The sequence below is a fragment of the Diabrotica virgifera genome, chromosome 7 (genome assembly GCF_917563875.1).
Source record: "Diabrotica virgifera virgifera chromosome 7, PGI_DIABVI_V3a".
NCBI classification, from domain to species: Eukaryota; Metazoa; Arthropoda; class Insecta; order Coleoptera; family Chrysomelidae; genus Diabrotica; species Diabrotica virgifera.
In genome coordinates this window covers 85780300-85792396 of record NC_065449.1, presented here as the reverse complement: position 1 = coordinate 85792396, position 12097 = coordinate 85780300, and the positions used below count along the sequence as shown (strand labels likewise).

General features: G+C 31.9%; 1 protein-coding gene across 1 annotated transcript in view; it reads left to right on the top strand.

Moving 5' to 3' along the window:
* Positions 1-12097, top strand: part of LOC126887706 (CTP synthase) — a 54551-nt gene that overhangs the window by 29939 nt on the left and 12515 nt on the right. The window contains exons 5-6 of the mRNA XM_050655373.1: positions 4317-4615; positions 8492-8599. Of these exons, the coding sequence (XP_050511330.1) occupies positions 4317-4615; positions 8492-8599 (407 nt within the window). The remainder of the gene's footprint in view (positions 1-4316; positions 4616-8491; positions 8600-12097) is intronic.

The following is a 12097-nucleotide window of genomic DNA, read 5'->3' as shown; positions in this document are numbered from 1 at the left end:
ATTTTAACTAATATTTTATTAATATCTTCGCCTGGAATATTTGCTAAACCTGTTCCTGGTGTTCTCTTTGACAAGTTGTAAAATATTAATTGTCATTAATGTCACTGAATGTTCATTTTTTTTTCGTAGCAACGAAGGGCATCTGACGTAATATACTTGACGACGGGAAATTATCAAAACTTATCGGGTATAATATCACAAGAGAGTGAGAATAAATTGACAATAATGCGACAGTTTTTCGAAAATTTGTTACAACAAATTTGAAAAAAAATGAAGCATTATTTTCTTATTTATTCTTACTGTCGTGTGATATTCGTAAGATTATTTTTTAATACTTACATATAAAATTCAAGTCTTTATATAAAAACAGTCAGTGACATTGATCCCTATTACTGTGACACACATTTTTCAATTTGTCAAAGTGAAAAGCACAGTTTAGCAAATATTTAGATGAAGATATTAATAAAATGTTAGTAAATTTATTTATAAATACAGTTTTATTCATGAAATAATCTTACCGAAGTAAATTGAGCGCTTTTTGCTTCTTTGTGTTCTCCTCGTGACAATTTGACATTAGATGCAGAACTAAAAGTATATTAATGGATATTTTCTTAAATGTGACAGTTGTCAAAACTAGGAAACTGGTTGCCATTAAACAGAAACAATCTACTTAAAAAAATTCTATCGGTAATTTTCTACAGTAGATTATTCCCAGTATAATAATAATCTGATTGGGCAGAATTAAACACGTGATCAAAAATCTTACTATACCATTGGAAGTTAAAATCATTAAAAAATAATCACTTTAATTTTTATTTCTGTAGCTTTCTATTGGTCAGAATCACCTATGAATGAAATAATCCGAAAAATTTTTAAGGGTACTCCAGTAACTGTCCGATGTAAAAAAGTTTAAAAACCTCTATATTTACGAAACGCTTCCTCCAGAAAATTTTCCGTATTAGAAAAGTTGTTCGATTCGACATGAATAACGGAATAAACGAAGTCTCACGAGGGCGGTAATCATGATTTTTTTAAGAGTAGGCGCAAGACCTATTTGTAAATTAGTTTTAATGTCCCCAGGGCCCTAGGGCCCCATGATGCCTTAAACCGTCACTGGTCGTAAGTTGTAAGTGCTCCGTCCTTTATAGTTATTCGCCTCGATTACCTAGTCTATCAGGGACCCATTTAAGCCAACAGGGTGGATCAAGCTATTCTCTCGAAACGATTCTTACTATACGATTGGAAGTTAAAATCATTAATGAATAATCTCTGTAATTTTTATTTTTGTAGCTTTCTATTGGTCAGAATCTCTATGAATGAAATAATCAGTACAACTTACTGATTTATTACTGATCTCAGCATCAGTAACTTGCAACACTAAACCTCATCAATTTCTGTCACTATATCAGTCTTTTCGATATCACTTGAACTATCTTCTAGTACCAAATTATTAAAATAACTATCGTAAGTGTCCGTTTCTAATATCCTTAACAGCTACCTTTTTTAGATTTCAAAACTTTGGTGTGTTTCACTCATTTTTATAAAGCATGCACTACAAACCTAACTAAACAAACTAGAATTAAAATTGTACTGATACTGAGATAGTGAGATAACAATTAAACATGTCTGAGTAGCAGCTATGAAGATAAATACGGGGACCGTCGCACAGTGGTTCCAAATGCTGAAACGTGGTCATGAGGCGAGAAAAAAGTCCCTATCTAGGGATTTTCATGTTTATAGTATTTTTCTCATACTATCGTAGAGTCGTAATACGCAGGTATAAGGATCAGACTGGATGTATTCTGGTTGATAGCTCAGGAACAAGTGAGCCATATCCGAGGTTATTTTGGCCGGCAGAGAAAGTGAAATAAACTTACGTGCATAGAAATCGGCCCACTTAAAAATTTGGTCATTTTTGAAGTCTCGTATTTCCTAAACCTGTTGGCCGATTTAAGTGATTTTTTTAATATGTTATAGCCTTATTCTTTTGCAATATCGATGTAATAATATTATTGTTAAACAAGTAAGTGTTATTGTATACCGGGTGTAACAATGATAGTGTGTTTTTTCCTCAAAGTTCAGAACACCCTGTGGAATATTCTAGCGTATATAAAATATTGAAATTAAAACTCAGCTGTAGCCTTAGGCTTTCTTAACATTTTGCTTTTTGATTAATTCGCTTATGTTGGATAATAAAAAAGTTAGGTATTTTAACAACTAGCAACTTTCATCAATACAGGGTGTTTCTAAATAAGTGCTACAAACTTTAAGGCGAAATTGTGCATGAAAAATAATGACCGTTTCATTTATATGTTATATGTCCACAAATGCTTTGTTTTGGAGATACGGGATGTTGAATTTTTCTCACTAACTGACGATTTATTTACTGCTTTAAAACCGGTTGAGATATGCAAATGAAATTTGGTAGGTTTTAAGAGGTAGTTATTGCTCATTTTTTGGCATACAACTAAGAATTTTATATTCACCATTGGCGTGCATACGGTTAATATGACCAGGTAATATGACCTGTATGCACGCCAATGGTAAATATAAAATTCTTAGTTGTATGCCAAAAAATGCACAAAAACTACTTCTTAAAACCTACCAAATTTCATTTGCATATCTCAACCGGTTTTAGAGCAGTAAATAAATGGTCAGTTTGTAAAAAAAATTCAACATACCGTATCTCGAAAACGAAGCATTTGCGGACATGTGTTTATAAATGAAACAGTCATTATTTTTCATGCAGAATTTCCCCTTAAAGTTTGTCGTACTTATTTAAAAACATCCTGTATTGATGAAGAACGTTGCTAGTTGTTAAAATACCTAACTTTTTTATTATCCAACATAAGCGAATGAATCAAAAAGCACAATGTTAAGAAAGCCTAAGGCTATAGTTGAGTTTTAATTTCAATATTTTATATACGCTAGAATATTCCACAGGGTGTTCCGAACTTTGAGGAAAAAACACACTATCACTGTTACACCCGGTATACAATAACACTTACCTGTTTAGCAATATTATTACAGCGATATTGTTAAAGAATAAGGCTATAACACATTAAAAAAATCACTTAAATCGGCCAACAGGTTTAGGAGATACGAGACTTCAAAAATGACCAAGTTTTTAAGTGGGCCGATTTGTATGCACGTAAGTTTAGAACGCGTATATTGAAAACGCTGTAAAACGTTTTATAGTTTATCAATTTTATCGCTGTAAAGCAGATTGCTCTTTTTTAAGTATGTAGTAATGTAAGATGTAAGTTAACTTAAGATTTAGTAACAATAAATGCCTTAAATTTTTTAATGCATAAGTAATGAAAATATACTTGAAATAATCAAAATTTTGTAAAGATACATTCAAAAAGTACAAAATTCTGCATAATTCTGCGACTAATGTTTATTAATCTTAAAATATATAGTAAGAAGATACATAATCACTTTTGTTTATCTGCCTATAACTGCCTATGCATTGCTGGCAGTTGTTTGAATACAAAAGTGGGAAATAACGCATATTACATGATTCTGGCGATTGTTGAGTATTTATGGGCGGTTGTATATAAGTAATAGGTTCTTAATATTGTACTTCATAACAAAAATGCATTGGTAATCAGCAATTTCAAAAGTCCCTTATAATATGAAATTTTAAACAAATATGCGTTTAAAATAAAATTGTCGAATTTCTTTCGGCCATATTAGATCTGCCATTTTGTTTTAAAAAAAAGTAATGTTAGATTTGTAATCAGCGACCTTAAACCACCGAATTTGATCAAAAAATTGCGTTTTGATTGATATTTTCAATTTCGGTCCGCCATGTTGGATCCACCATTTTGTTTTTCAGAAAAAATAATGTCAGATTCGTAATCAGCGATGCCAAAAACCTTTGAGAATGAAAGTAATTCCGAAGTGTATAAACAATATACGCTTTTAAAGGGTCATGACCACGTTTTCGGCATTTGGAACCCCAGTGCGTCTCTTGAACAATTTGGGGTTTATTTGTACCTCGCTTGGTTTTCAATGCAATATACATACCTGTCGTTACTTACCATGCGGGGTACGGCTGAACCCCAAGACACAAAACTGACTATAACTTGTTGCAATAAACAGCAATCTATCAGAACTTTCTTATGCTAAATTATAAATAGATTTGAGAAACATACCTGAAAAAAAAGTAAATAAAAACAATTTTTTGGGGGGGAGAATTGCACTCCGCTCGGTTTTACGAAGGTTTAGATGATATGTTTAAGAATGCCCGTTTATTGACGGTCAATATTGGCAGTTGTGACCAATATGTAATATTTGACTTTCGTTTTCAGTGGCGTTGTTGTACCTGGAGGCTTTGGAAAACGAGGAGTTGAAGGGAAAATTGAAGCTTGTAAATGGTGCAGGCTGAATGACAAACCTTTTTTAGGTATATGTTTGGGCTTCCAAGCAGCTGTGATAGAGTATGCCAGAAATGTTCTTAATTTACCAGGTGCCAATTCCACTGAAGTCAATGAAACCACTCCATATCCCGTGGTTATTGATATGCCCGAACATAATACTGGCGGTAAAGGTGGTACCATGAGGTTAGGAAAAAGAACTACCATTTTTAATAGACCAACTAGTCTTGTCAGTGAGTATTATTTTATATATTGTTATTCTTTAGACAAAATTAAGGTTAGTATATTGTTTTCGTAGTCAATTAAAAAAATAACACATAGAGAAGTAGTCAGTAGTGTTACGAAAATGATATCTACTTACACATCCTTTTCATAGATTCCAAGCAAGCATTTGACAGCTTAATAAGACCCGACCTAATAGAAAACATGAAAAACCTAGATATCCCAATGAAACTCATAAAGCTTACGAAAATGACAATGGAAGGATCGACGACAGCAATAATAACAGATGCCGACATCTCCAAAAATATAGAAATAGAAACCAGAGTATGACAGAGGGCGACTCTCTATCAACGTCACAATTTAATGTTGCTACAGAAGGAACAGTAAGAGCTACTGAAATAAAAGGTACAATTATTATAACATCGATGTCGCAACTTGTGGCGTACGCTGATGACATAGCATTGATTAGCAGAACTAATTACAAGACTCCATCTTCAAATAGCTCTAGCTTCTTTAGGAAGCATTTTCGGACTAGATGAATTGGGTTAAATTGTCTTAAAATTATCTGAGGAATCTCCTGTCTTCGTTTGTCGGTAGAGTTTCTGGACACCCTGTATGTTATGTTACTAATGCCTAGAGAATTTTGCTTACAGAAAAGAAAGAGAGAGGGCGCCAACTAATTTTTAACGAAAACTAGTAAAAACTATACAAGAGGTAAAGAAATTAATGAACTAATAATGAAACGGAATAAAATAATTATTTGAAAATAAATTAACAAAGATGTGACGCTTATAACATTAGACAATTTAAATCCCAAAAAAATAGCAGAAACGGGATGCTTATAATACACTCCTGGCCTAAAAATGGGTCATTTTTGATGTCTCGAATCTCCTAAACCTGTTGTCCGATTTTAGTGATTTTTTTAATATGGTATAGTCTTATTGTCTAAGAATATGGATGTAGTAATAGTGTTGCTGAACAGGTAAATGTCATTGTATACCGGGTGTAACAATAATACTATGTTTTTTCCTGAAAGTTCGTAACACCCTGTGGAATATTCTAGCATTTAAAAAATATTGAAATTAAAACTCAATTGTAGCCTTAGTCTTTCTTAACATTCTGCTATTTGACTCATTCTCTTATGATGGATATGAGGGGTGCACACCTCTAAATCGAAAAACAGCTAGCGCAACTATTTAAGAGAAAGGGCCTAGCCGAGTAAGATGATGAAAAGTGCCCCCAACTCGATTCGAATTCGATATAGGTCAACGTTTAGCATATATAGTGAAACTAAATTTATGAAATTTTTCCTAGGTGGTCATGTGACCCACCTAGAGCCTAATTAGGGTTTTTATGTTTTTACTTTTTATCTCAGCCGCATCGAGAACTAGCGAAAAACTTTAAATAAAAAAGTTGTAAGCTGTAAAAAGTTCTGCCCGAAAATTTTTTTTTTATTTTTGGTGGGAAATTTAAATTTTAGAACGATTTTAAAATTTTAAATGAGTATTAAAAAATAACTAAGACATTCGTTTTCACGAAAAAGATATATAACGTGTATTTTTGCATAATGTTTCACCCTAAATTTTTTCAAATTTTTAAAATTGGTGAAACGCACCTTGAAAAATAAAAACCGCATTTTTTCGGTTTTTTTTTTTCGTTTTTTGATATAATTTTATACATATATTTTTCAAAAAAGGTAACACCGTTACTGGAGTAGGTAAAAAACTGAAAAATAATTGGGGTTTGCTTAATAAAAAAATTTTGTAACGCCATCCATTTTCAAGATACAGGGCGTTGAAGAAAACAAAATTTTACACATTTTTTACGATTTTGCCGAAACTACTGGCATTGTAATAAAACTTGGCGGGTTTTAAGAAATAGTTATTGTGCATGTTTTGACATACAATGAAGGATTTGATATTCATCATTGGCGCGCTTAGGGGTAATGGGTCTGAACTTCTCAAAGAAAAAAAGATAGTACGCCACTGACATAGTTCAAATTAACAATCATTTTTGAATTGCTCGTTCAATTTGCGATAAAAAAACTATCTTCTCATTTTTTCATACCAGGCGTCGTTTTGCTGCAAAAAATAAAATATCTTAACGCTTCCAAAGTATTCGAATTAGTTTTTATAATGGATGTACGAGTTTATGTAGATGTAGAAACTACTAATAGTAGTATTTTATTTCATAGAAGTTCGAATACTTTGTAAGGGTTAAGATGTTTTATTTTTTGAATAAAAATGGCGCGTCGTATGAAAAAATAGGAAGATAGATTTTTTGTCACAAATTGAACGAGGAATTCAAAAACGATTGTTAATTTGAAATATGTCAGTGGCGTACTATCTTTTTTCTTTAAAAAGTTCAGACCATTACCCCTATGCGCGCCAATGATAACTATACAATTCTTAATTGTATGTCAAAAAATGCACAACAACTACCTCTTAAAACTCGCCAAAATTTATTACAATGTTTCCAGTAGTTTCGGCAAAATCATAAAAAATGTGTAAAATTTTGTTTTCTTCAACGCCCTGTATCTTGAAAATGGATGGCATTACAAACATTTTTTATTAAGCAAACCCCAATTATTTTTCAGTTTTTTACCTATTCTAGTGACGGTGTTACTTTTTTTGAAAAATATGTATAAAATTGTATCAAAAAACGAAAAAAAACCGAAAAAATGCGATTTTTTATTTTTAAAGGTGCGTTTCACCAATTTTAAAAATTTGAAAAAATTCAGGGTGAAATATTATGCAAAAATACACGTTATATATTTTTTTCATGAAAACGAATGTCTTAGTTATTTTTTATACTCATTTAAAATTTTAAAATCGTTCTAAAATTTAAAATTTTCGCTATAAATTAAAAAAAAAATTCGGACAGAACTTTTTAAAGCTTACAACTTTTTTATTTAAAGTTTTTCTCTAGTTCTCGATGCGGCTGAGATAGAAAATAAAAACCCTAATTAGGCTCTAGGTGGGTCACATGACCACCCAGGGGGCTAAAAATTTCAGAAAGTTAGTTTCACTATATATGCTAAACGTTGACCTATATGGAATTCGAATCGACTTGGGGGCACTTTTCATCATCTTACCCGGCTAGGCCCTTTCGAAGATCATTGAAATCCCCTTTGGGACGCGATCCAGCGACATCTCTTAAACAAACTGAAAAGTCTCAGATGCAGAATTCACCATTATAATAAAATTAAAATGGTAAATAATTATTTAAATCTGAAACTTTTCTTGTTGAAAGCTCTTTCTGGTACATCCTTAATCTGCGACTTTTACAATTTATAAGACAGCAGACAACGAATATAGAAAACAAAAAGGACAGAAAGAAACTTCCTAGTACTCAAATCTGAGTAAAGATAGAAAAGTAAAAGATGGTTTTGCTTGTTTTCGATTCAGAGGGATGCACAATCGCTGGACAGCTGTTATTATAATGGTGAATTCTGCATCTGAGACTTTTAGTTGGTTTAAGAGATGTCGCTGGATCGCGTCCCAATGGGGATTTCAATGATCTTTAAAATTTCCCTTAAATAGATGCGTTAGCTGTTTTTCGATTTAGAGGTGTGCACGCTGCGCTGTTGAGGAAGCCTGACGACGAATGAAAACGGAATGTGACTGCATATAGTAGAGTCCTTCTTGTCTTCTATATTCGTGGTCTACTGAATTCTGCATCTCAGACTTTTCAGTTTGTTGATACAGTATATTGTTGATTGTTAATCTTGAATATTATAATACTTGTATTGAGGTTTTTCGATCTGAAATATATGTTTTCGTATTTATTATAAGCGCAAAATTCAATACACAACAATTTTTTTTATTTCTTTGAACCACTTCATATATTATGAAGTCAGTTTCATTCCTAACTATTCTTGTTTTTAGAAACATTATATGAAAATAGAGATAAAATTGATGAGAGACACAGGCATAGGTATGAAGTAAATCCCGAATATATTGAGGCTTTTGAGGAAAGCGGCATGCATTTTGTAGGTAAGTGCAAGTTAATTTGGTAGCAATATAATATCAATTTCCATCATTTATTACAAACATCGGAAATTTCGGGATATTTTTAATAAGAGAGATAATTTCTTCTTTAATTGTTTTGAATAAATAATAATCGATTTGTAGTGATCAGTAGTATTTAATATACAACAAAATTTCTTGAAATGTGAAAAATAACAAGAATACATTACAGAAATGTCAAAAATATCGAGATCAACAATTAAAAAAAATTAGGTCGTCACAAAATATGGTCGTAATAAAAAAAAACAAAATTAATACACAGTATGGCGTTCACCCTAGTTTATTATGGATCTACATGTATCTTCCATAGACAAAATAAGATTGTCGATAACCTGTTGAGGGTACGTTTGCCCATTCTTCTATCAGACGTTCTCGGAAACGAAACGGCGTGTATATGTTACCCATGTGTGGAGTAATTATTCGTTGAAGCATCTCCCGAACGTGCTCGATGGGATTCAGGTCAGGGGATTCTGCTGGCCAAGGCAACACATCAATACCTTCGTTGGTAAGCCAGTCTGTAATTGGACGTGCCACATTTGGACGAGCATTGTCATGCGATGAGGTGGAAGTTTTGACCAAACGCATCAGCAAACGGACGAACGATGGGTTGTAGAATGGTGTCGAGATACTGCTGAGTTTTAGGGAAACAGTTTGGAGAACGTGGTCCGTTCTGCCACCGACTGTAATTCCTCGCCATACCATTACTGTACCACTTCTGTATGTGTAAACGTCCTTAACATGTTATAAGCATGCTACATTTCCAGATCGTCTCCACACTCTTACTCCACGAGAATCTGGATGAAATCCAAATATAGAGTCGTCGGAGAATAAAACTAGCCCAGTCATTTGCATCCCAGTTTTGATGTTCTTGACACCACTTTAAGTGGTCGTTCACATACACCGACCGCTATGGCGCGATCAGCGATGCGATGCTAGGGCTATGCGATGATATCAAACACTTGTATCTTAACCACCTTGTTCAAATAGCGCGCGATTTAGTGCGATTGCGATGCTAGTAGCGGCTAGTATGCGCTTTGGTTTGGTTTTCAAAAATGTTTGATTCCATCGCCAGTAGTCGCACGTCCAACGAGCAATATGGATGTGGAAAAATTAATAAATAATTATTAATATAAATAATTCAAAATTTATAATTTATAGTGACAGTAAAAGTTCTCTAAGTAAAATTAGTGCTATAAATCCTAAATCAAAAGTGAACTACATTGAATTATATATCATAAATAAAATTAAAGAACTTCAGCAACAAGGAAAGTCTGTTAAGTTGGCATGGGTTAAAAGCCACTGTGGAATAACTGGAAATGAAATGGTAGATGAATTGGCTAAAAACGCGGTGACACAAGGAGTATTAACCCATTATCTTTGTACGCCAAAAGATATTGAATCAAATTTATTCAAAGAGATTAAGAAAGAATGGAAAGAGAGGTATATTGATGAAAACGTAAATACAGGAAACCACTACAGATCAATCAGAAACTATACAGGGTGTCCCGAAAAGAATGGTCAAATTATACCACACATTCTGGGGTCAAAAATAGTTCGATTGAACCTAACTTACCTTAGTACAAATGTGCTCACAAAAAAAGTTACAGCCCTTTGAAGTTACAAAATGAAAATCGATTTTTTTCAATATATCGAAAACTATTAGAGATTTTTTATTGAAAATGGACATGTATAATTCTTATGTCAGGAACATCTTAAAACAAAATTATAGTGAAATTTGTCCACCCCATAAAAAATTTATGCGGATTTTGTTCCCTTAAACCCCCCCAAACTTTTGTGTACGTTCCAATTAATTCATTATTGTGGTACCATTAGTTAAACACAACGTTTTTAAAACTTTTTTGCCTCTTAGTATTTTTTCGATAAGCCAGTTTTTATTGAGATGCGGCTTCTTTTTCAATATATTTACGTAAAACTTTTATGGGGGTTTTGTTCCTTTAAACCCCCCTAATGTTTGTGTACGTTCCAATTGAAACTATTATTGTGGTACCATTAGTTAAACACAGTGTTTTTAAAACTTTTGTCTCTTAGTCTTTTGTTCATAAGTCACCTTTTATCGAGATGTAGCTTCTTTTTCAAAATATACCTAAAAATGTAAATTATAAATAAATTTTCAGATTATTAACAGGTCTTAGCCGTACTTAACCATATACAAATATGTGGTGGATTCGACAAATATTCAAAATATCTCGATAAACACTGGCTTATCGAAAAAGTACTAAGAGGCAAAAAAGTTTTAAAAATAATGTGTTTAACTAATAGTGCCACAATAATAATTTAATTGGAACGTACACAAAAGTTTGGGGGGGGTTTAAGGGAACAAAACCCCCATAAAATTTGTATGGGGTGCCCAAATTTTACTTAATTTTTTTTTAAGATATTGCTGTCGTAAAAATGCCACATGTCAATTTTCAATAAAAAATCTCTGAGAGTTTTTGATATATGAAAAAAAATCGATTTTCATTTTGTAACTTCAAAGGGCTGTAACTTTTTTGTGTGCACTATTGTATATAGGTAAGTGAGGTTCAATCAACCTATTTTTGACCCCAGAATATGTGGTATAATTTATGACCAATCTTTTCGGGACACCCTGTATAACGGATAAACCTTGGTTTTCTAAAATGGAGTCGACAAAAGATATGACAAGAACCATATGCAGAATGAGATTTGACCACTGTCTTACTCCATCATATTTATTTAAAATTAATATAGCTGATAGTCCACAATGTATTTGTGGACAGTTGGGCAATCTACAACACAAAATTTTGACCTGTTCTCTTATCTCTAATAAAGTTAATATGTTTTTAAATTCACTGTATTCTTTGACTGATGTCCACCATCCCATTAATTTCAATTATTTATTAACATTAGAAAATAATGTGTTGGTATACCGACTATTGTATAAACATATTTTAGATATTAAGCTTAAATTGTAATTGTAAAATATAGAGTAAGTATTTCTTGTAAATTGTTATATGTTAAAAGAAAAAGAAAAGAAAAGAAATATAAAAAAAAATAATAAAAAAAAAACAAAAAAAAAAGAAAGAAAAAATATAAAAAAGATATATAAGAAAAATAGAAAAAAAAATATATATGTAATAATTAAAAAAATATAAAAAAATATGTAGATAAAAATGAATGACGAACTTGGACAGTCCATAGTAAAATAGCTTTCGAATTAAGTAGAGGGCTAAAGAAGAATGTTGCAGTTTTTGCTGTGGAACTCTGAGAACATCATTTAGAAAAAAATAAATAAAAAAAAATATATAAAAAATTATTAAAAAAAATACAAAAATAATGATTTATTAGTAGAATTGTTTATTATATTAGTATTAGTTTTAGGATAAGATACGAAAAAATGACTAATAAAATAAAAAATAGTAAAATTGGCGAATGGATTTAGTGTCCGCAGTCATATAAACCCAAACAAACAACAACAAGTTATAT